The sequence below is a fragment of the Taudactylus pleione genome, unplaced genomic scaffold (genome assembly GCF_031769625.1).
Source record: "Taudactylus pleione unplaced genomic scaffold, aTauple2 ptg000760l, whole genome shotgun sequence".
Classification (NCBI taxonomy): domain Eukaryota; kingdom Metazoa; phylum Chordata; class Amphibia; order Anura; family Myobatrachidae; genus Taudactylus; species Taudactylus pleione.
Genome location: NW_028285162.1, coordinates 639504 through 665853, shown reverse-complemented (window position 1 = coordinate 665853; position 26350 = coordinate 639504). Strand labels below are relative to the sequence as shown.

Genomic DNA, 26350 nt, shown 5'->3' with positions numbered 1-26350 from the left:
ACAGTATGAATACTGTGACAATAGAAACATGATACCTGGTGATGTACATATATCCACACAATTGATTAGTGAAACAACTGGTTTTAGTAGCATTGGATTCCACCAGGATCGCTCGGGGTACTCTAAATTTCAGATATATTCAAGATCTTGCTAAATTAATAGATAATATAACCGAGATGTATGATGACACATTTAGGTACACAGGTAAGGAGTTACAGGCCTACAAGAAAGAACTGGTGCAACACAGATTAGTGTTAAATTATCTAACAGCTGTCACTGGACTGTACTGTGACCTTAGCCACCCAATTTGGTGTAAAGTGTTGCACATACATCACAAACTATACTAGTGACTGCAAGGAAGTGATAGACCGGAAGATGGACGAAATTCTGCAGTTAAAATGTGAATTTCGAAAGAACCATAATGCTTCAGTGGCTGAAGTAGAGGAAAAGATAGAAGAATGGGTTTCTTGGTTGAACCCAGTGAAATGGTTCTCCAGCCGAGGAGAGTGGGTCTAGCAAATAGTTGCTAGCATAGGTAAACTCCTGATCCTCATATTGGTTGTCATCATAGTAATTGGCTTATGTGTCAAATGTGTTCCTACTGTGTTGAAACGTGGAAAATGTAAAGATAAGGTAAATTGAAGGAATGAAATTATGATGGTGGTCAGTAGTAACAATATGAATACTGAGGTAAATGAAGGACTGCATTACAACCCTGAACTAGAATGCACCATCAGATGATGTATAGATTTAGCCATGCATGAAATGTATTATGAAATGTTATTTTAACATCCCAATAATGTAAGTCTCTATTCCCTTCAAGACTTCCTTTATAGGTTAGATGCATCCACACATCTCTCCCATGATCTCCCAAGATCCGCTGTGTGCGTATAAGTGTAGTTTTATGTCCCCCTCAGAGACACATTATTGATGGTTTAAGAACCACCTTGTGCCATCCCATAATATAACATTAAATAATATGTCATAGTGTAAGCCTAAATTAATTTTAAAATCAGAGTGTGATAGCGTATTGTTTGCTATCAAAGGGTGGACTGTCGAAGCCGGATGATTAGCTGAGACAGAATCTGTTAAAATAAAAATCTGCACGACGCCATTTTGCGTGTGGCAACAAGACGCCATGTTGCGAATGGCCGCCCAATGCCATTTTAGCGAATCTCACACAATATCAGTACATACGGTGATGTTATAATTTAGCGTCGTGCGTTTCCCACGCAATAGAACACGGTTAAAAGTCCTCATTATATAAATACATACATTTACTAAAACATATAATATGAACAATCCTGCAAAGCACTCACCATGGTGTACTCTACAAACATGCAGATGCACAATGCATACTAGCGTCTTTTCTTAATATCCCTACACTTACACATTGCACTCTTACATAGAAAGGTTCCCTAGCATTAAGGTTAATATTCAAGGTTTTATTCATTATTTATTATGTTATGAAGTGACTGTGTTTAAGATCTAAAGTTTAGTACATGATAAGCAAACCGTGTTTGGTGCTATTCTAAAAAACTGTTTATTTTCAGATTTCCGGTTCCATCGGCAAGGAGATCGCAACATGCGTCTGCGAATTATGGATCATAGAGAGATAGGCATTGAAATGTACTCTGTAATGTAATGTTTATTAGCCCGTTTAGACTTGTTCTTCGGCAGGAAAACGCACACAAAGAGCTGTTGGAAGGCTGAACTATCACAATACAAACTGACCTATGAACTGCATCGTAACAGAACAACCAAGAGGAAGAACCAATGGGATTATGCCAACTCATTCTATTGTATTGCCTATCTCTGCAAGGGTACATAAGCAAGCACCCTGGATCTGGTAGTTAGTCATCTTTCTTTTCTGTTGGCGGAGGTTTCATAGTTGATGCCGGGAAATCTGGATCCAGAGCGCATGCGTATGTATCGACTTTACCTTGTGATTGTATAATTTGTTTGCGCTAACTGTATTTAGATCACAGCGTGTAACTATATGCTTTTTGGTGAATAATATCTTTTTGTGCTTTGGAACCACAATCAAAGTCTGGAAGCAATTATTTCTTGTGCGACTTACAACGCTAAATAGCGACATTTAGGGTGTATAGTTCATTAGGTATTAATACTAGAAACTTTGTCAGAGTCTGTATTTTGGGAGGTACGGTTGTACTAATGTGACACGAAGGTGTGCGCACATCTCATGTTCAGGGATGCCGATTCTATAGTGCTGCTTTCCTTGGATGCTTGGAATTCAGCATGCTGGCCATTGAAAACTTGACATTGTTCGGACTTCAGGGGAGAGGGAGACTGCGCAGAGGATGATTTCTTGGTAGAACCAACAGACTGCTTGAACAAAATTTTGGAACTGGGAACTTTTCTAGAATTTGGTTTACTGGGTTAGGAACAAATTCTTTGATAACAGCTTCACTGAAAGTCTTTATATTTAGAATCATTGGACCCTTGGACTCAATGAGTGGATTAGCCCACTCCAAAGCTTTCCCTCTGAAGTGTAGGAGAAGGTACTTAACAAGATTAGTGTCTTTGTTATCACAAGACGAATTTACACTCATTAGGGTTTCATATTCCTTAAGAAGAGCTGCATATTGAGTCAAATCTCCATTGAAAAAAATAGGTGCAGGAGTGTCCAGTGAGTGTTGTGTTACAGAATTCTTTTTAGGAACAGAGACATTACCGCTTAGGGGTTCTTTAGCGTGATGATTGGATGATTCAACCAAACTCGGCTGGGCTGGGCCCGGAACAGGCAGAATCCGGGCTGGGCCCGGAACAGGCAGAATCCGGGCTGGGACCGGAACAGGCAGAATCCGGGCTGGGATCGAAATGGGCACTGAAACGTTGACACTTGGAATTACTGTTGGAGTTGCAAAGGGAACAGTCTTTAATTAAGTGGTCAGTACCCCCACAATAGAGACAGAGCTGTAAATCTTTGCGCCGCTGCCATTCAGCCACAGGAAGCTTGGGATGCGTGTAACTTCGATATCTCACTTTACTTGGTATGAAAGAATCTTTGGTTCTTAGGGATACCAAGGCAGAGGTTTTAGTTGAGACTGAGGGCCTCATTTAGAGGCGGTCGGAGGATGCAAGCGGTCGCTCAGAAACTGGGCGACCGCTTGCATCCTGACCGCCCGCCTCTGTTTCAGTCGTTAGGCTGTGGGTTAACTCCCACAGCTCTAACGACCGCTAGGGTGATGGTCGCGATGGTCATTGACCATCGCGACCATCGGGGCTTACGACGAAACCCTAGGGTAGGGTCTCACTTGTCGTAAGACCCGGAGAGCTTCTGGCTCTGTCACTAGTGATGTCAGTGGGGCCTCCCCCAAACGGCCGGCGTTCCCATGGGAACGCCTCCGTTTGGGCTGCCACCCCCCTGGCCCGCATTCCAAACGGGGCGAGCTGTCAATCAACATCGACAGCTCGCCCCCTTTGGAAAGAGACCCGCTACGACCAGCGCTGTCGGTCGTAGCGGGTCTCACGCATGCGCACGAAGGAGCCGGCTCCCTCGTGCGCATGCGCACTTGACAAACATCGAGGCGGCCGTGCGGTCGTAGACCGTGCGGCCGCCTCTGAATACAGCCTGAGGTAGCTTGTAGTTGTTCCAGCAGTTGATGGAAGGTAGTTAGGGGTTCAGGTATGATTTGAGTATCATCTAGCCAATTAGTCATCATTTGCAGAAGCTGTAGCACTTGATGCTGTACCGCCTCCTGTGAATCCAAGCGAGCGACCAGGTTACGGAATGCATTTGGTCCAGTATTATGTGCTTGATCCGCCACCATCGTTGGGCCTGAACATACTGTCACAATTGGTGTTTGAGAGTTACCTGACTCAGGTGTTGAGCTGGATTAAGCGGAGACCAGCTTGACTGGTACCATGGATGATGTAAATAGCTCTGTTTGCATAAGAATTGTATGGCAGTGAGAACTGCCTTTGATGATAAATGACAGGAACAGGAAACTTGTAACGCTGGAGTGGAACCAGTGGAAAACTTGGAGGAACTGGACTGGGACCGGCAGGAATGAATGCTGAGCTGAACAGGGTACCAGTAGGTAGACTTGGTGCGGCTGGGAAGCTGTAAGGAGAATGGTAGTAGCACAGGAGCTACTTGGTGCGGCTAGGAAGCCATACGGAGAATGGTGGTAGCACAGTAGCTACTTGATGCGGCTGGGAAGCCATATGGAGAATGATGGTAGCACAAGAGCTACTTGGTGCAGCTGGGAAGCCGTAAGGAGAATGGTGGTAGCACGGGAGCTACTTGATGCAGCTGGGAAGCCGTATGGAGAATGATGGCAGCACGGGAGCTACTTGGTGCGGCTGGGAAGCCATAAGGTGAATGGTGGTAGCACGGGAGCTACTTTGTGTGGCTGGGAAGCTGTATGGAGAATGATGGTAGCACGGGAGCTACTTGGTGCGGCTGGGAACTCTTTAGACAACGAAAGGACTTGCTGAATTGGACCATCCAGGTGAATGGAGGATGGCTGGATTATCACCGGTTAGGATCGGGAGGTGACTGGACTCCAAATAATTGGAGGACGGCTGGTTCACTTGTGTGAACCAGTAGGATTTTCAAATGCGCCAGGTATAGCTATTAGCAGAACTGCTGGATGAACTGGTCAGGGAACCAGAAGGTTTTCCGGGTATGCCAGGTATTGCTGTTTGCAGGATTTCTGGGTATGCCAGGTATTGTTGTTAGCAGGATTTCTGGGTATGCCAGATATTGCTGTTAGCAGGATTTCTGGGTATGTCAAGTATTGCTGTTAGCAGGATTTCTGGGTATGCCAGGTATTGCTGTTAGCAGGATGACTGGTCTGAGAACCAGCAGGTTTTCCAGATGCACCAGGGGTTACTACAAGCAGGAGCCTGGGATACACATGTATACAGGGAGACAGAAATAGCACAATCTGTACACCACGGGAAGTAACGAGATGTTCAGGCCCCGAATGCTATCAGAGGAGGATGCATATACTCTGGGTCTGGCAGGAATTGGTGGATACGTTCAGGTGGTCTGGTAGCAGCACTTTGAGTGGTGGAGGGCTCAACATGCAGAGGGAGCAATCATCTCTGCAGTATTGAGAGTCAGAACTACACCTGCGATTTCAACCAAGGCTAGCAGTGTTCACAGGCAGAGGAGGGCCCAGATGAATAATCACTGTGGAAAGGAGAGCACAGTCCAAATGCACACACAGATCCACAGAGCAGCTAGCAGAGGTAAGTCTCAAGGAAAAAGGTAAAAAACTAGCTAGGGTTGTGACACCTTGACTCTAAGGTTCAAGGTTTAAACAGTGATGTTGTTAAAGCCAGCAGAACTAAACTTGGGTGATAAAAGGTGCCCTGGCTAAGAGATCAAGATTTGGAGGCAGGTGTCAAAGTGGGGCAATCTTCCATGTTTTGAGAACATCTGGGCAGGAAGAACTTCTGGGACCGTCCAGACCTATCAGAATCACTGGAAAGTCCTCTTTTTTGAGGAACCATGCAAGAATTGCTACCGGATGTAGCCGGTAGATCAGAAGGAATCTCCAAGGAATCAACATGGTGTTTACCAAAATGCCTGTGGATCCACCATACTGTAGCAGAAGTGATCAACCTTGTGGTTCAACTGAGATGGCGTCATGTCAACCTCTGCTTGCCCTACATGTCCACCAGCCATTTTATGATATCTGGAAAGAACTATCCCCAGGGGAAAAGTGTTTGTCTGCTGAGAAATTCTGATGCCCAGATTTCCAAACCTCTGAGATGGCTGGAATTCTTTGCTCCAGCCAATACATGATCCGAATGTGCTCTTGGTATATCCTTGGTGTTTTATGCAAGCTACATCTGTGACATTGTCAGACTGTATCTTGATGTCCCTTCCTTGTATGAACTGGTAGCCATGAGCCAAAGCATTCAAAACCGTTTTGCGCTCCAGCTTGCTTATTGGCAGCTTTCACTCCTTTGGAGTACAAAGATCCTGTAACCATTACTGAAGAGCAATGGCCCTGCTGTCTTCTAGCAACTCTATTTTCCAATCAGAGATGGGTAATTGGTGACCAGCATTGATTCCAGCCCTAATCAGAGTCATAGAAGCATTCCTTGGGAGAGTCTGAGGAGTTTACTGGTCAAGTATTGGCTTGACTTGTTCCATTTCAAAATTAGTTCAGTTTAGAATACACTGCCTTGAAAGTGGACACCATTTTCCCCAGGACCTTCATGAGCAATGAGTTTATCAGTAATGAAAACAAGGGTTGACCAATACATGACATCAAGTCATTAGTAGGTGCCTAACTCAAAAAGAAATTCCTTTTCACTGCTTCTCCCCATTGCTTCCAGAGCTAGAGGAGGCGTCAGTGCAATACCCAATTGTAATGTTTCCGCAGCCATTTCAGTTACCTCTCAACTGCAGCATAGTGAACAGTGGTAGATGATCCAGTGCTTGATGCTCTCCTTTGGACAGCGAGAAGTGGTACAGAATACAAGATGATGGGCAGGTCACCATTCATTCAAAGAATATGAAATCCCACAATGTTACATTTTTCTAAAAATGAATGTATTAGAGTAGCTATTATGTTTTATTTATAGGGCACCGCAATGTGTCCATAACACTGTATAGTGTTAAATAAGCAGTATACATTAATCCAGAGAATAAGTATGAAACAACAATACAACCAAAAGCGGGGTGAAGCACTAGAGGGAAGGAATAATACGATTCGCTATGGTTAGTGTGGAACCAACAATGATGGATTGGATAGTGACAAACTAAAATGCAATTTAGAACTCAACGAGGGTTCTTCACTTGATTACAGATTCAAACACATACATACACATGTTAACATCCAAAGTGGTAGGCCTTTGGTACTTATATTTCTTAGGGGACAGTCCAGTGGATAAATCAAAGTTACAGTTACAATCAGAAGTGGATGTTCAGAAAACACTTTAAAGTTAAATAGAGGGAAACTATTTATCTTGAGATACACCGCTTGTCTAAAGCCGGTTACGCACTAGATGATATGTTGTCCGAACTGGCAGAACGGAGGACATATCGTCCACATCGGCCATGCTGCTGGTTGCTGCCAGCATCGGCAAGTGTGTATGCATTTGCCGATGCCGCACCCCCGCTGGGACCCGCCGCGGATGACACCGTGCTGGGTACACATCGTTAAGTGTGTGCCCAGCATAAAAAGGAGATTTATTAAAGCTTAGAAAGTGGAGAGAGATAAAGTACTAGCCAATCTGTTTAAGCCATTTTACAGACTGTTGGGTCTATGTACTAAGGGCCTGATTCAGAACCGGACGCAAGTGGCCGTTCGCTCGTCCGCCGTACGAGCGGAAATATTAAAATTTACGCGCTCGCTCGTAAGTTCGCTCGTTGTGAATTTACCGCCCCATAGTCTCCCAACCCCTCCTCTAGCTAGCGAACATTCTAAATAGCGACCGTCTGTCTCCTCTTTCGTTGCAGGGAACGATTGCACAATTCAATTCCGGAAGTGGCCCTGTCAGTTTTCGATTGCCTGCTATTTCATTCTTCAAACATACTTTCATCGTTTCATGTCAATCAATATATTAATTACCTTAATTGCTATTCACATGTTTTCAATCCTTTTTTTTTCTTCATTGTCAATAAACTTTATTCTTGTGAGTGTGTGTCATTTGTACTGCAGAATACGTACGGTTTCACCAATGTTTTTATAACTTAAATGTTTTTAGGAATGATACTATTGTTTACCTATGTTTTTTATAGGCATATTTTAGTACTTTAATTTGTTTATTTAAATTAGCTTACGCATGTCACTGCATCAAGCCTATCATAACTCACATTATATTTGTGAGGATGTAGGTCACATGACTCATACAATAACCAATACTATGCGTTCTGTTATTTTTCCAAGTACATTAGCCAATCAAATTTTTTCTGGGGCCTTTATTAAAATATATATATATTTTTTTAAATCATTGCCATCATGAGAGCCTCCGCGTTTTGTAGGCGTGAGCTCCTGGTCCTCACAGAGGTCATGGACCACATGATCATGCATCATCCTCCCCATCACAAACCTACGCAAGCGTATGGCGTACGCGGAGGTGCGCCGCCGCCTGCACTCCTTCGGCAATATCGCCGAAATATCGGCCAACTGGAACGTAGGTGGTCGGATTTGCGCTGCCGAACCCCACGCCTGCTTGCTTGTTTGTGGTTCCAGATTGAGGAGTGTTTTTTTTGCGGCCCTACCTGCATGTGCATGTTTCCAGTATAGCCCTGTTTGTTTATTTAGGACATACCTGCATGTGCATGTTTCCAGTATAGCCCTGTTTGTTTATTTAGGACATACCTGCATGTGCATGTTTTCCGTATTGCCCTGTTTGTTTATTTAGGACATACCTGCATGTGCGAAGACCAACATCGAAATTGTAACTTCATGAAACTAAAAACACTTACCAAAAACAGACAAATAACCCAAAGTATAAAAACGTCAATGGGGCAAGGCCAAAATAACTGTAACCAAAAAACAAACAAACATAAGTACGAACATTTTTTAACTATTTACTAAAATTGTTTACGGTGGTTTTGAAAAAGACTTACTCAAAAACTCCAAATAATAAAGGTAAACAATCCAAAAAAAGCGAACGTAAAAAAAATAAGAAAACCAAAAAAACGATCACACTAGAAAACTCCAAACTCCAAAACCCGACAACAAACAACTCCTACGTCAAACCTCCAACATTCATCACCCGCCACCTCGACTCGAGTCACACCAAGCCATAAATAGTCTTTATTTTCCCGCTCAAATTACGGACGGACAATAGGAGCGCACAATCAATGATGCGGCCGAATAATGCTGACACATGTATAAAAACGTCACTGAAAACCCCAATCGGTCTGCTGTAGTGAGACCTGAAACACAAAAATGGCTACAGAGCAGCAAAGCACTGGCCAAGAGGCGCCAGGTAAGTATTTGTCTTTTTGGCCCTAAAGGATTATGTAGAACCAACATTTTAGGTACATTTTACATTATAAATTTTATTTCCAGTTTACAAAAAGGTGTTGAGGATGTAATGGAAGAGGCTGCTGACCCAAGCAGGCCAAGAAAACAAACAAAAAAAAAAAGACAGCCACAATTCACAAGAAAGGAGATGGAGGTTTTGGTCCAAATGTGCGTTGACAACCTGCCCCAGGCAGCAAGGAATATGGGTGCAAGCCAGAAATGGAAATTGTGGGATGACATAGCCAGTGCTGTCAATAGGGTGGGTGAGTTTGAACGAGCAACCCGGGACGTCAAATGCCGGTACGTACAAACTACATTTTATGAAAAAATGGTTACAGGTCAAAATACTGCAGGAATAATGCCAACTTTTTAACCCACAGATGGAGCGATTTCAAATATCGGCTGAAGCAAAAACTGGCTGATAGGGCTAGGCATGCAGGGGGGACAGGTGGGGGTCCCACCCCTGTGTCACTGGAGCTCAACGATTTGGAGGAGATGGCACAGGGGTGTGTACAGGATGAGGAGGTGTTTGGCGTGTCGAACATGGATACCGACATGCTAGACTTTGCGGCTCCTCATGTTGCCTCAGGTAAATGTAGTAATGTTAATAACTCAGAAATGTGTTTTGGACAATAACTAGATTCTAATGTTACTCTTTTCTCTTTTTTTTCACAGAGACACAGGCGGATGAGTCTGCTCCAGAGGGGAGCTTTGGTCGCAGAACTTCTGCTGGCTCTGCAGGGGAGGATCCAGTAGATCCGGCTGGGGACCCTGTGGAAGACAGTCCAGGGCAATCCCCTTCGCAGGCAGTGGCCCTCCTCACTGAGCTCAATCTTAAAACGGATCAGCACACTGAGATTCTGGTGAGGCTGGATGCCAGTCTGCTACGGGTGGCGGAGGCCCTGAAGCAAAGTGCTGCGGCCAACGTGACCATTGCTAAGGCCCTGGCGGAAAATACTGGGGCCAACGTCCGTATTGCAAATGTCCTGGAGCAGCTCGTTCGCCAGCAGATGTTGGAGCCAGCCTCCCTTCCTGCCGTAACATCAGGATCCTCCACCTCTGGCACAACAACAGCCATCCCTCCAAATGTGCCTAGCCCTATGCCTAGTCCAGAGGCCCCAACATTTGCCTCTGGACAGGCCAGCCGAAGGACCTCCCGGACCCGTTCAGGCTCCCTCCCTACCCCGGCCAAACGGGCCAAAAGGCAATGACAGCACTGGCTAAATTTCCCACATTCCTTCTGTGTTTGCCCCATATTCCTTAATGGCCAAAACCTCCCTCTCCTTTCTTGTGAATTGTTTTTAAATTTTGATTGTTTGTTTGTGGTTTGAAAATGCCACTTTTTTTGTTTGTGCGTTTCTAAAAACATTTTTTGTTTTTTTATAGATATCCATATTTTATTTATGAAAAAACACACTAAAAAAAAATTGTGTACAAAAATAAAAAAAGGTTGAAAATCTGAACAAATCTGTTGTTAATTCATTCAAAAACTGGTTAAAAGGTAATCCCACAAACACAATTACAAACAATACAATGGAAATGTAAACATTAGTTTTTTTTAAAAAAAAGCAAGGGTTAAAAACCATTTAAGAGTTTTAATTAACACTTATCCAAAAAAAAAGGACGATTGTTTTGTTGGCCCCTAAAAAAAGAAAAAAAAAAACATGCCTACAATATTGTTGGCATAAAAAAGAAAAACATATTTTTTTTGGAAAAACACGCAAATTTAAAAGACATTTGTAAGCTAATTGATTGTATAACCCAGAAATTAGCAGCTGAGTAGTTCACCTGCGTACGGTTTTTGGCTAATAAAAAAAGGCTATTTGCTATACACCTTACAAGCATTTTTGCAATTCAAAAGTGATTGTTTATGAGGCCTCAATTGATAAATCGGGAGACCATCGATGAGCCACGGGAGGAACGAAGAGACCATCGTCATTGTGGTAGAGAATACCAGACCACAAGCTGAGCGAGCAGTTTGAATGGAAAGTTCATCAGACAGTGACGTAACACTTTTTCCGTTCACATTGGCCGTTCGCATCAGATAATGTATGTACGCCCAAAAATCGCCTCGCCACGCCTGCGTTTTCCCATCTCCACCCCTGTCACCGCCCCAAAACAGACATGTTCTGTCAATCACATTTGATATGTCACTTCCTGTTCGCTATTCGAAGAACGACTGGAAAAATGATCGCAAACAGCCGTACGCACATGCGCACTGTTACACCGACGCATGCGTGGTTTGACAACATCGGACCGCTACGAGCGTACGGCCGCTTACGAGCGGCTCTGAATGAGGGCCTAAGTCTTGGAAAGATAACGTGGATAAAGTACCAACCAATCAGCTCATAAATGACACTTTACAGGTTGTGTTTGAAAAATGACAGTTAGGCTATTGGTTGGTACTTTATCTCCCTCCAAGGCTTAGTACAAAGACCCTTGTGTTTGAAAAATGAACGTTAGGAGCTGGTTGGTTGGCACGTTCTCTCTCCAAGCTATGGTAAATCTTTGTGGTGTGAGGTATTCAACATAATTTCTAAGGTTCTTCAGTTTAGATTACAACCTTAAACTCTAATAGCCCTTCTGCATGTATACCCCCAGATTTTCCGAAGAATGACTGATATACTGTATATTAAGGCAAATTCTAGTAGTGACCAAAAGTGTCATTGCTCAATTTTAGAAAAACACTCCTCCACCTTCTATTGGTAAGATCATGCTATGGTCCATTTTGTCTTTGAAATGGAGACACAGGGACACCCATACTCAGTGTCTGGGGCTGATTCTGAGATGGACGTTAATGCGACCGCAGCTGCGTTTTTGTATGCAACGCAGCTGCGAAAATATGCTGTTTGCAAAGATCACTGGAGCATAAAGATGCCCACTGCTGCCTTCTTACCTGCGTGCGATGACGCATATCTGCATAAATATTGGTAACATCAACGCAGATCAAGTGGACATCTTGTCGCAATGTGATCACAGATTATACGCATGCGCGATGGCAAACAATCGCTTGGTCTGCGTATGAAATTGCCATTGCGTTCATTTTCATCAGGACCTCTGCGCCATTGATAAAATGGTTTTGATGACATTAACTTGTAACATACAGGTACATCACTTATTCAGACACATGGTTCCTGTATTTAGCCGGTTATTGTTTTGATCGGAGTCCTAAGCAATTGTGCACTTAAAGTATGTGTTTTGAAAACTCTTTTTTTTTGTATGGGAACTGTGGTCCCCTTCCTTTTATTTATTTTGTACCCTTCCCCCCAAATGTTGGTTTTGCTAAATAGAAATTATTAATGAGCACATGCCTTGGTACCTCTTGCATTTACTTTTGTTGTCTACAAACTTCCTTAAACACTGAATGCAGAGTTGTGTATCCTTCTGTACTCTTGTGGAAGCAATGGGTATCCTTAAATTCTGAAACTATTATCGCTTTTTTTATATTTGTGATATTTTACTTAACATATACATTTAAAATGTGAGCAACTCTAATTACATTTTACAATCATGAGCGATTTGAACTATAATTATAACAGCAATTGTACATTCATTTAAAAAAGCGCTTCATATTTTTGTACTGACATTTCTATTTAACACACATGCTTTAAAACCACTGTACCTATCAAATGCTGGAGCATTGGCTTCTAGTCCTCTGGTAAGCTTAAGATGATGAGAGCCAACCTGAAATAATAGGGAAAAATATTGGTGAAACGTTTCACTGTGTTGTTGATCTGCAAACATTTATATATAAACGTAAAGCTTTGTAAAACACAAAATACAGGGATGGAAGCATTAGTGTGCAGACATGTATTTGCTGATGTACAAATGGAGCATCTTTACTTTCACCATGTCTTACATAAATCGAAGGGTGCACTTTCTGACTGGAGGAGCTGGACAAATCAGCTGTATTTGTCATAAGTATATAGTAATAATAATGAAATATATATCTTACCAATTTCTACATCTACTTCTACTAATATTGCTGTACCACATCTTAACCAAACCCAAGAAATAGCCCTTGATGAAGTGGATCTAGCTAATCTTCACACTCCATGCCAGGCCCAACACACATACTTCCAATTATTTATCAAAGGGGGGAGGGGGGGGGGGGGAGGGAGGGGGAGAGAGAGAGAGAGAATGGAGAGAGATAAAGTACCAACCAATCAGCTCCTGTCATTTTTCAAACACAGCCTCTATAATGATAGGAGCTGATTAGTTGGTACTTTATCTTTCTCTAATTTATCTCACTCAAAGTTTTGATAAATCTCCCCCACAAAACATATCCAGCATTGATTATTGCAATAGTCGCCTTATAGCTCTTCCCCCTAAACCAGGGGTGGGGAACCTTTTTTCTGCAGAGGGCCATTTCGAAACATATATTACTATTTGTGGGCTCGATGCAGGCCACGCCTCCTCCGTGTGATGTCAAAAGGGGCGGGGCCACAATCGCCACTGATTACAGCAATGCCAGGGAGCTGTAAGGGCAGCGGTGTGACCGTCTGAAGCATCCTAAGGACGCTCCAGGTGGCACTATTGCATAGATTCTGGCTGTAGGGTGCCATTCTAGGCACCCTCCTAGCCAGATGAGTCTAGCAGAAAAATTTTCCCAGGGCCAGACCAAATGATGTCGGGGCCCTTATACTTCCCCCGGGCCTGAGGTTCCCCATCCCTGCTATAAACAGAATCTCGCCCCTACACTCTATTTTGGATGTAGCAGCTACACTGATCGACCTCAAAAAACATCCTTTTGCTTCTCTGCTCTGTCAGTCCTTATACATTAGTTGCCTGTATTTTACCAAATTCAATAGAAAATACTTCTACTTACACATAAGGCTATAAACCAAACTAGACCAACATACAGCTTTTATCTCTGAATATTTCCCAGCTGGCCCCTCCGCTCCGTGCAAGAGCTGCGACTGTCAGCCACACTACAATCTGCTCTCATTCATGGTTACAAGACTTTTGCCGGGCTGCATCCATTCTGTGGATTGCCCTCCCAAGCACAACACTTTCTTCTAGCCTCCAAACCTTCAAACATTGCCTGAGAATCACCACTTCAGACAAACTTAATAAATTTCATAACCACTCACATGACCATCATTAATTATTCTACAGAATTACCTCCCACCTACACAATCCACACATAACTTTACATATGTTTTCTTTGTACACTCCCACAACCTACTGACCCCAATCCAACATTGTGGTGTGACTAGATCATTTGGCCACCCTCTGCAATCTGGCTGGACCAATTTGCAATATATAGAAGTTAAGGCGCGTGCACACGGAACAAGATATTTAAACGATATGAACGATATCTATAACATTCAACGATATATCGTTCATATCGTTCCATGTGTATGCAATGAACCATCAACAATGAGTGCTCCCGCTAGACGATAACAATATCGACTATCGTCCATGCATGCAGGCCAACCTGGACGATATCGTTATCTCTCCATAGGGGTCCGCAATAGTTGATCGTTGATGGTAGTTTGGTGTGTGGATCAACAATTTTGTTGATCACACCAGGATTTTTAAATGGAGATCGTTCAGCTATATTGTTATCGCTGACGATTATTCCGTGTGCACCCAGCATTATCCGTATCAAATTTCTATTTGCCTATGGCTTGTAAGCTTACCAGCAGGTGCTCTAACCTCTTTGTATGTATGCTATTACACAGCCTCATTTTATTACTATTTTGTTCCCATTTGTAAAAGCTCAGTGGAATTTGCTGGTTCTATATAAGTAAATGTTAATAAACATATATATTTGGTGATTGCAAAGGTGGTCACACCCCTCTTGCTCTCCATAACTCAGTTCATTACATTTATTAAAATACTTGTGATAGAGCTCAGTACTTTGTTGCCTTTATTTTGATAGAAATAAATAACCAAACTTTATTGTAGTTTCTCTCCCTAAACATCTAGAGTCTGATGATTCCGCTGGCGTCTAAGAGCTGCTATTGCTTTGGGATTACTTGCCTTCAGGGCCGGATTATAGGCGGGGCGGTCGCCCAGGGGCCCCCGACACTTACGCAAATATTGGCCGGAACCAGGCCATTCTGGACTCTACCTGGCCAGCTCCCGCCCAGCACACTTACTGATGGACCCGACCGTGGCCGATTATGGAAGCCCTAATGCCATGTAGTGCCTTTCCCCATCAGAAAGCTGATGCTGGAGCTGAAACAGGTAGTGTGTGTGTGCTCTCTCAGTTCCTTCCTCCCTTCTCTCTCTCCCCCTTCCCCTTGATCATCTGCTCTCTCTCCCCCTGTCCCCTCCTCCCTCTCTCTCTTCCTCTAACTTGCTCTCTGTCTCACTCCCTCTCCCTCCCTCCCTTATCTCTCCCCTTTTCCCTTCCCCTCTCTCTCCGTCTCCCTCCCTCTCCCTTCCTCCCTCCCTGTTTTATCTACCTTATCTAGCTATATATATCCCCCCACTCAAAATCCTGCATTTGCTCCTGGCAGTGTATTAGATCATGTCCACTATGCTGCCGGGAGTCGGTTCCCAGCAGTGTTGCGGACATAATGTAGTATGCTGCAACCTTGCCGGTCAGTGGAGAGTCCAGAGACTAACTGTCACGAGTGAGGCCGTGGCAATTTTATTGATGGGGTCCCCACAGGCCTTAATTCAGCCCTCAGGGCCGCCCCGTCCGTTATGCCGACTACGCAGGCGTGTAGAGTGCCTGCCAGCAGAGAGCGCTGTGTTTAGCCACCCGGCCACAATTCAGTCCTCAGCGCGGCCAAACTCCTTCCAGCACCCCTCCGCCGCCACACTCCTTCCCCCCCGGCCGCTGCAGGGAGGCTCCATTTGCCGAGCACCCGCTGATTGTTACCAGCAGGCGCCCAGCTCTTTCCCCACAGCGGCAGCCGGAGCTCACTCCTGAGCTTCAGCTTCCCCCCACGGGCACATCATTACATCTCTCCCATAGTTCCGAGGAGTGGCGGGCAGCAGCGGACGCAGGATCGTGGCTTAAGGTAAGTATTGTGGGGGGTTTTTTGTGTGTATGTGTGCGCCACTCTTACAGGGACCTTACTACTGGGCGCACTATTACAGAGGCCTTACTACTGGGGGCAATTTTACAGGGCGCATTACTACGGGGGCATTACTATTGGGGCACTGCTACTGGGAGCATTATTACAGGTGCATCACTACTGGAGGCACTGTTACAGGGGGCAATACTAATGGAGGCACTATTACAGGGAGCATTACTTTTAGGAGCACTATTACAGGGGCACTACTACAGGTGACACTACTACTGGGGCCACCACTAATGGGGGTATTGAGAAGGGGCACCACTACTGGGGGCACTGCATAAGGGGTACCACTGCTGTGGGCATTATGTGTAAGGGGCACTACTGCTGTAGGCATTGTGTAAGGGGCACTACTACTGTAGGCATTGTATTAGGGTCACTACTACTGTGGGCATTGTATTAGGGGCATTAATGTGGGCATTGTGTAAAAGGGGCACTACTGTGTGTCAGAACATGAATAAGTGACACCACTATTTGGTGTAATGTGAATCAGGGGCACTATATGTGGTGTAATGTGAATAAGATTGTACTACTGTGTGGTGTAGTTTGAACTGGGGATAATATTGTGTGACCATGCCCATGACTTTTGAGACCTCGCCTTTAGCATACCCCCCAACCATCCCTATTTTGGTGAGAAAGTGTACCAGATGGGGCGGGGAGGGAGGAATGGTGAATAGATACCATTATTTATTTATTACCAGTTATTCATATAGCGCTTACAAATTCCGCAGCTCTTTACAGAGAATAGTTGGCCATTCTCATCAGTCCCTGCCCCAGTGGAGCTTACATTCTATGTTCCCTATCACATGCTCACACACATACACACTAGGGTTAATTTGTGTTGGGAGCCTATTAACCTACCAGTATATTTTTTGCGCATGCATGCGGCATCTATTGACTGGAGAATGGGACTGGGAGTATGCCCAGCATAACCAAGAGCACTGGGCATGTACCCAGCATAATCTGAATTACGGGGCGGCGCTCGTGATTATGGCTTTTCCCATGAGACCACACCACTTTCCTTTATCGGGCGCATGCACCTTCGGCGCGTGCAAAGTCTGCCAGGGGGCGTCAAAAGGCATCTTCGCTTACCAAAAATATTAGGCTTGGGCCGGCCCTGCCTGCCTTTTACAACGGTGTGCCAGTAAGATTAAACCCAGTTGAAAAGCAAAGCAATGATCATGTAAAAAGCTAAATTGTTTCATGCTTATAATTAGTGTAGGACTGGCCAGAAGGAGAATACTGGTATGAATTCCCGCAGGGGGGGGGGTGGTTAGGGAACCCCGGGGGGATATAGGATTATGCACATCCCGGGGGGGGGGGGGGTTAGGGTTAGGCTTGGGGAAGGGGGGTTAGAGTTAGGCTCCCCCCCGGGAGGGTTTAGTTTAGGGAGCGGGGTTAGGTTTAGGCACTAACTTGAGGGGGTTAGGGTTAGGCACTAGGGGGGGAAGCTAGGGTTAGGCACCCCTAAAGGCGGGTCAGGGTTAGGGGGGGAGGGGAGGGTTAGAGTACTTACCTCAGCCTGTCGGGATTTTAGCCTGTCGGTCTCTCCTTGTTGGGTATTGAACCAGCGGCTAATACAATCCCAGTCCCCCCTTAATGACTAGTTATGCAAAGATAATTTATTAATTAGCTTAATTGGGCCAATAATGACAGGTAATTTTTGGGGTGAATATGTAAAAAGTGTTGGAAAATGGGTTTAAAGTAGTGGGGTACTTATTTTAGTGGGCTTTATGGGTGGGACATGTTTTTGGTATTGCACGTGCAAGTGACAGGTGTATTTATAAAAAAAAAAATAAGAAATGCACTATGACGACACAAAAACATACTTGCACCAATTAAAATGTAACCTAAATTTAAATATAGCATTTATTTTTCCAAAAAAATATTAGATATGGTAAGAACTTACCTTTGTTATCTCTATTTCTACGAAGTCCATAGGGTTCCACAGGATACCTTGGGGGTATAGGTGATGACGCCAGGCATTGGGCACCATAGAGTTAAGTTTTCAGCCTCCCAGGATGCACTAGGGTCCCCCTCCTATACCCCACCCCCCGAGCCAAGGCATCTCAGTTACGTACCAAGCCATGGGCCGGAGGAGGAGAAGGAAGAGAGAGAAAAAAGATCCGGACACACACAAGAATCACATTCTCACCAGAGGAAAAACTGGTGACCAGAGTAAAGCCCATCTGCAGCACAGGTGCGACAGGGCGGGAGTCCTGTGGAACCCTATGGACTTCGTAGAAATAGAGATAACAAAGGTAAGTTGTTACCATATCTCATATTTTCTACATCAGGGTACATAGGGTATCCAGAAAGGGGGGCCCTAGACTGCACACTCTGAATATATATATAATGGGAGGTGCTACCTGTGGAGACTATTGTTGCAAACACAAGAAAAGAAAGTACAAGTGCACAACTCCAACATTACTAATTATATATAATACATTATGCAATAGAATTTTGCAATACATAGAGGTTTTAGCATAATCATGGCCATGGCCCACCGCGCCCAGGTAACCTCTGAGGGTAGGTCCCTAACCTACTGGGGATGAAATCCGGAGCACAGTACACCCCCAAACAGGCCCAGCTGAGCCACCCCAGAGCATCACTCTAATGAGAGAAGGTGACTGCACCTTATTACAAGGCACAATCCTAGGTAAGTCCTAAAAAATGTTATACTGCAGTGCAGCTATGGGTTGATTTTTGGGGCATGGGTTCCCTGGATTGCTTTGGTTGGGCTGCTTCAGGGCATCGCATTATAAACACATTTTTCTTTTTGCACTTTTAGCACCTTTATTGTTTGTTTAATATATATGTATTTTTCACCTTCTTATATATGCAGCAGTAGCTGCTCTTATCTATCTTACACTTTCTTACACTTCACCTTCTCTCATTAGAGTGATGCTCTGGGGTGGCTCAGCTGGGCCTGTTTGGGGGTGTACTGTGCTCTGGATTTCATCCCCAGTAGGTTAGGGACCTACCCTCAGAGGTTACCTGGGCGCGGTGGGTAGGCCCATAACCATGGCCATGATTATGCTAAAACCTCTATGTATTGCAAAATTCTATTGCATAATGTATTATATATAATTAGTAATGTTGGAGTTGTGCACTTGTACTTTCTTTTCTTGTGTTTGCAACAATAGTCTCCACAGGTAGCACCTCCCATTATATATATATTCAGGGTGTGCAGTCTAGGGCCCCCCTTTCTATATACTCTATTTAGTGTGCTCCCATGCACACATGAAGGTTTGAGACGCCTTCAGCCTAGATTAGCACCCCTCCCCCATTGGTTTTAAGCAGGGATTCTGGCATTTTGACTGCACCTTATTACAAGGCACAATCCTAGGTAAGTCCTAAAAAATGTTATACTGCAGTGCAGCTATGGGTTGATTTTTGGGGCATGGGTCCCCTGGATTGCTTTGGTTGGGCTGCTTCAGGGCATCGCATTATAAACACATTTTTCTTTTTGCACTTTTAGCACCTTTATTGTTTGTTTAATATATATGTATTTTTCACCTTCTTATATATGCAGCAGTAGCTGCTCTTATCTATCTTACACTTTCTTACACTTCACCTTCTCTCATTAGAGTGATGCTCTGTGGTGGCTCAGCTGGGCCTGTTTGGGGGTGTACTGTGCTCTGGATTTCATCCCCAGTAGGTTAAGGACCTACCCTCAGAGGTTACCTGGGCGCGGTGGGTAGGCCCATAACCATGGCCATGATTATGCTAAAACCTCTATGTACAGGTTGAGTCTCCCATATCCAAAATGCTTGGGACCGGGGGTATTTTGGATATCGGAATATTTCGTATTTTGGAATATTTGCATAAAATAATGAAATATTTTGGGAATGGGCTCCAAATCTGATCACAGAAAGCATTTATGAGTTATATACACCTTATACACACAGCCTGCATGTCATTTTATACTATATTTTCAATAATTTTGTGGCTCAAACAAAGTATGTGTACATTGAACCATCAAAAAACAAAGTTTTTACTATTTCAGTCATGCTCAAAAAATTCCGTATTTCGGAATATTCCGTATTTCGGAATATTTGGATATGGGAGACTCAACCTGTATTGCAAAATTCTATTGCATAATGTATTATATATAATTAGTAATGTTGGAGTTATGCACTTGTACTTTCTTTTCCATAGGGTATCCACAGGATACCTTGGGGATGTCCCAAAGCAGTATCCCTCAAGGGTGGGGACGCTCCTGTGCTGAAAAGAGAATCCGCCGCCCGAAGGAAGCATCCTGAGAGGCAAAGGTGTCAAACGCGTAATACCTCACAAAGGTGTGGACAGAGGACCACGTGGCAGCCTTGAAGATCTGGACTGCAGAGGCACCACTTCGAGCTGCCCATGAAGGACCCACAGACCTAGTGGAATGAGCCCTCACAGAGGATGGAACCGGAAGGCCCTCATGAAGATAAGCTTCTGAAATTGCCATCCAAATCCAACCTGCCAAAGTTTGCTTTGAAGCAGGCCAACCCTTTTTACGGAAGCCATAGAGGAAAAACAAGGCGTCCGACTTCCGAAACGAGGAAGTGCGGTCAACATAAATTCTTAAGGCCCGCACAACGTCCAAAGTGGCCTCACCCACTGACAGGTCAGGTGAGTTAAAAGCCGGCACAACGATTTCCTCGTTTATATGGAAACATGAAACAAATTTGGCAAGAAAATCAGGACGAGTGCGCAGCACTGCCCTGTTCCCATGAAAAATCAGAAAAGGGGGTCTACAGGATAGAGCCCCTAAGTCAGAAACACGTCTTGCCGAAGCGATGGCCAGAAGGAAAATTGTTTTACCTGTCAGCCATCTAAGGTCTACTGAGCTCAGTGGTTCAAACGGCGGTCCCTGGAGAGCCCTCAGGACCACAACTAAATCCCAAGGCGCCAGCGGTGGAACAAATGGCGGCTGAATTCGAAGAACACTTTGCATAAAGGTGTGCACATCAGGGATTGTAGCAATCCTACGATGGAACCAGACGGACAGGGCAGACACCTGCACCTTCAGAGAAGCAAGGCGAAGCCCATGGTCTAGTCCCGCCTGTAGGAAAGCCAACACTCTAGACAGACGGAACTCCTGAGGTGCATAACCTCTCGGCCGACACCACTGGGAGAACATATGCCACACACGATGGTATATTCTTGCAGAAGAAGGCTTCCAAGCTCTTAGCATAGTTCGTACTACAGAGCTGGAAAACCCCCTGGACCTTAACATGGCCGTCTGAACAGCCACGCCGTCAAAGACAGCCGAGTCAGATCCGGGTGAAGACAAGGACCCTGAGACAGTAGGTCCGGTTGCAGCGGCAACCGCAGAGGACTGTCCACGGACAGACCCTGAAAGTCTGAGAACCAGTTCCTCCTGGGCCACGCGGGAGCTATCAACAGGAGCGTTCCTCCTTCCTGTTTGAATTTCCGGATTACCCGAGGAAGAAGGGAAGACGGAGGAAATAGATAAGCAAACCGGAACGTCCACTGGACGGACAGAGCATCCACCAGAGACGCCTTTTTGTCTCTTGTGCGAGACCCGTACACCGGCAACTTGTTGTTGTGCCGAGAAGCCATGAGGTCGATCTCTGGAAGACCCCACCTGTCCACCAGAAGTTGAAAGACGTCCTGGTGCAGGGACCACTCCCCCGGATGAACTTCCTGGCGACTGAGAAAGTTCGCCTCCCAGTTGAGAACTCCCGGGATGAATACTGCTGATATGGGCGGGAGATTGCGCTCCGCCCAGACCAGAATGCGGGACACCTCTACAAGTGCCGCCCGACTTCGGGTTTCTCCTTGACGATTTATGTAGGCCACGGTGGTAGCATTGTCTGACTGGACCTGCACGGGGTGACCTTGGAGAACCCGCTGTGCCTGCTGGAGAGCATTGAAAACGGCGCGGAGTTCCAAGATGTTTATTGGAAGCTCCGTTTCCGCCTGAGTCCATCTGCCCTGGAACAAGTGTGGACCCGTGACCGCTCCACAACTCCTGAAGGCTGGCGTCCGTTGTCAATAGGACCCAGTTCTCCACCCAAAACGGACGACCCTTGTTGAGATGGGTCGTCTGCAACCACCAGGCAAGGGACAGGCGAACCTCCAGAGTGAGCAGCAGCATCTGGGATTTTAGATTCTGAGGCAGTCCATTCCATTTGGACAGGATCAATTGCTGCAGAGGTCTGGAGTGAAACTGGGCATATCCCACCATGTCGAATACTGACACCATGGAGCCCATTAACCTCATCGCCGAGTGTAGAGACACACGGCGACTCTGCAGACAACTGCGCACCCTCAACTGCAAGGCAGAGATCTTTTCCCCCGTCACAAAGATCCTCTGCTGACTGGAGTCCAATAAGGCTCCGAGGTGCAGAATCCTCTGAGACGGGATCAGGGTGGACTTTTGCCGTAGGGTCTCCATCCGAAACCGCGGCACCCACAAAGACTTGTTGAGGGCCTTGAGGTTGAGAATCGGACGGTAGGACCCATTGGGTTTCTGCACCAAAAATAGATTGGAATAGAAACCCTGGCCCATCTGGGAGAATGGAACAGGCACTATAACTCCAGCCTGGGGCATAGTGTGCAAAACCTTCCGCAGTTCCAAGGCTTTGGTCTGGTCTAAGGGAAGACCCGTGGTGAAGAATCGGGATGGGGGCCTGTGCCGAAAGGAGAGGACGTACCCGTGAGAAACCACCTCGTGAACCCAAGTGTCTGTCGTAGTTGCCGATCAATACTGGGCGAACTGCAGCAGACGGCCTCCCACTTTGGGATCCCCCAAAGGGAGGCCCGGACCGTCAGGCCGCAGGCTTGTCATCAGACTTAGGGGCTGGACGTCTGGTACTCCAGGCGTGTTTCCTGGGCTTGGCCGATTTCTTGGGCCCAGCCTGTCTGGGAAAGGACTCTGCCTTAGGCCTACCCTGGGCCCTATAAGGCCGAAAGGACGATGTACCCGAACTGGAAGGGACCGCAGCAGACGGCAGACATGCAGACTTGGCTGCCGCCAGCGTGGTCACAATTTTGTCCAGATCCGGACCAAAGAGGACTTCTCCATTAAATGGCAAAGCTTCCAATCCCTTTTTGGAATCAGCGTCCGCCTTCCAGGATCGCAACCATAAGGTGCAACGAGCAGCCACAGCTGCTGAGGAAATGCGAGAAGTGAGGGTACTAATATCCAAGGCCGCTTCATTGATGTAAGTGGCCGAATCCCGGAGATTTCCTATCAACTCGGACTGTTTAGCCGAACAGTCGAAATCCAAAGACGCCTCCAAACTATCGGCCCAGTGCTCCATAGCTCTGGCTACCCAACATACGGCCATAGCCGGTCTGGATGCCCCACCCGCAAGGGAATAAATGGACTTCAGGGAGATTTCCACCTTACGGTCCGTAGCATCCTTCAAGGAGGACATGGAGGGCATGGGCAATGTGGCACTTCGGACTAGGCGTGTCACATGAGAATCCACCTAATGAGGGGATTCCCACTTAGAGAAAAAATTGTCCGCAAACGGATAAGCCACCGCTAAACGTCTTTGAGGCTGATACCGTCTGCCAGGATGTTTCCACGCCTCCTCTAAATGGTCTACTAACTGACCCGAAAGAGGAAACACTGTGGCGTCACCCTTAATATCCTTAAAAAAGGCATATTTGGACTTTGACCCCGGAGAATCATCATCCTCAATAACTAAAGCTGTGCGGACTGCACGAATAAGTCCAGGAATATAAACCTTAGACTTAGCGTCCGACTCTTTAGTACGGGGAGGTTCTAGGTCAGAAAGATCCACAATCTCCCCATCATCGGATGTCCCATCGTCATCCTCATAAGGAGCAGACAGAGACGCCACCGGCCGCTTGTGAGGCCGCAACACAGACTCCCCTTGTAACACGTCCGACAAATGCTGTACAGAGCTTGTCAGCGAATTAACCCACGCAGGCTCCTGAGAGACCTGAGGAGGGGAAATAGGGAGACTGTGGGGTACCATCAGTTGTCTCGGGAACCCCTGCATGGGTGACGACACCACTGACTGCTGGGACAATCCCATCTGAGAGAACGCAGGTTGCGGAGCTAACTGGCCCCACTAGGGTTGTAAGCGCTTTGGCGAAACAAGCCCAGAGCGGCTCCTGTACCGGAGCCGTGACAGTAATTGGTCGCGCCAATTAAAAACACTGCCGACATAGTCCCTCCGCGCTACCCTCCCCCTCCGCTATAGGTACCTTGCACGTAGTACACAGAAGCTGGAGAGGAAAATCACTCTCAGACATAATGGCAAGTATGTGACCCCTCTCACTGAAACACGTTAGTATAGTGGGAGAACCGCCCTGCAATCACCGCACCGCAAGGGCTTTAGCAGAAGAAGAACAGGGACAGTGAAAAGGCTGACAGTAGAAAGTGAAAGTACAGGCAGCAGACGCTAGCAGCAGTCACATACATTGCAAAGAAATTAATCCCTGCACTATCAGCGCTGATCCTCAACGACACAGTCTGGTAGGACACAGCACTGCATACACAGACCTGTTCCAACGGAAGAGAGGTATGCCGGGGCACCCAGACCACGATGCCACCGATCAGCAGCTTCCAGCAGCGTTCACCATGCTTCTGTAAAGATGGCCACCGAGGATAGGGCTGTGTTAAGCGGGGGAGGCGCCGGCTGTGTACAGGGAAGGCGCACTCCCCTGGCATGCAATTAACCCCTGGGACGCCGCAGCACTACCGCTCAGCTGCGGTCCGCTGTCCCAGGGGGGTAGTGGAAGCACAGGTTTGTTACCTGGCTCCACGCTGCAGCCAGTCCCCAGGGAGCCCCCTACCTGGGGAATTAGGACCATGTTTCAGCGGGGACCCACCGCGGGACCCCGCTGCTTACCTGCTGCCCCCCTTAAATCCGGCCATGGTCCAAAACATCTGGGGTCACCGCTAGCTGTGACCCCAGATGCTTACCAGCATCCCCGGAATAAGTACCGGCGTTCTGGTACCGGCGGGGGTGTAGGGAAGACAGCATGGACGTCAGTAGTGACTGTCCATGCTGTACTTCCAGATGGGCAGCCATAGCTGCCTTGAAGAAAACTTCAGGGGCTAATCCTTAGCCCCCCTCTAAACAGGTGCTCCGACTCCGAGCCGGGCACCAACGAAACTGAGATGCCTTGGTTCGGGGGCGGGGTATAGGAGGGGGACCCTAGTGCATCCTGGGAGGCTGAAAACTTAACTCTATGGTGACCGATGCCTGACGTCATCACCTATACCCCCAAGGTATCCTGTGGATACCCTATGGACCCTGATGTAGAAAATATTGCTTCCTATCATTTTTTGTCTTGTTAGAGAATAATGCATATAAAAACAGCCATCTGGCACAAATTATAAAAACCAAACCCTTTGAATATGGTCACTAAAACACTTCTACAAAATTACTCTATCTTAGTTTGACTTTTTTTGGGGTACAGGCAGATCACCCCATTTTCACCTGCACTTTTCGCTGCTAACACCAAGAACATTTTTTCGGTGAATACTGCTTCACATCTTTTGCAATAGAATTGCGTGAATCACGGCAGCCGTGAAAGGCTAATTGAATTCCCCCTTAATCTATTACCAGTCCTGGTATTCCTTCCAGCTATTCTGCATCCAGAACAGGATGGGACATTACATATTCCAGAACTAAAACCTTCTTTCATTTGATCTATGGAGGCTTTCTTTGATTTTGTATCCTATCACCTATGCCTCCAGTATGATATATTGTCAAATACACTGTTGATAGATTTCGCCTTATTAATGAAATGAAAACCACATTGTAAGCAATTGTGTTGAATGGTCACAGGATCGGGAAGCTGTACGTGTTGCTAGAGGAATAATTACAGAAGGATTTGTTTGGGTTTTCAGCTAAGCCTCTTACAGGTTGTAATACACAAATCCATACTTGAAAGCACCATTATAGGAGGTTGTTTTCGGTATTTATCAATATTGCTCTTTTTTCTCTCCAGGTAGTCACAGATACACTTTAATGTTATAATTGTCACTTCAGAGGAAATGCCATGTCCAGACAACATATTATTTCCCTGGATTCTGAATATAAATCTCTTTGGCTGCTTTATAACTTGCAGACATTCTTTGGCACGACATAATACCAGATGAGATATTTCCCTCTCTGCCAGCAATGGAATAGAAGTGCCATGTGTACAGCATACTTTATGGAAGAATATTCAGCACATTCATAGAAATATTTGGGAGAATTAATACAGCATGTTAGGAGAATAAAGACACATATCTGCCAGTTACATCTTTGCAATGAGTCCCAATAACCTAAATGTATTTACAGTGGATGATATGGTTTGTGATCACATACTAAGAAAGTGACACAGAAATGCAAACACTTC

The 26350-nt window shown here is 45.8% G+C and overlaps 1 protein-coding gene across 1 annotated transcript in view; it reads right to left on the bottom strand.

Annotated features, from left to right (window-relative positions):
* Window positions 1–26350, bottom strand: part of SYNJ2 (synaptojanin 2) — a 215307-nt gene that overhangs the window by 73900 nt on the left and 115057 nt on the right. The window contains exon 6 of the mRNA XM_088457429.1: window positions 12589–12650. Within this exon, the coding sequence (XP_088313555.1) occupies window positions 12589–12650 (62 nt within the window). The remainder of the gene's footprint in view (window positions 1–12588; window positions 12651–26350) is intronic.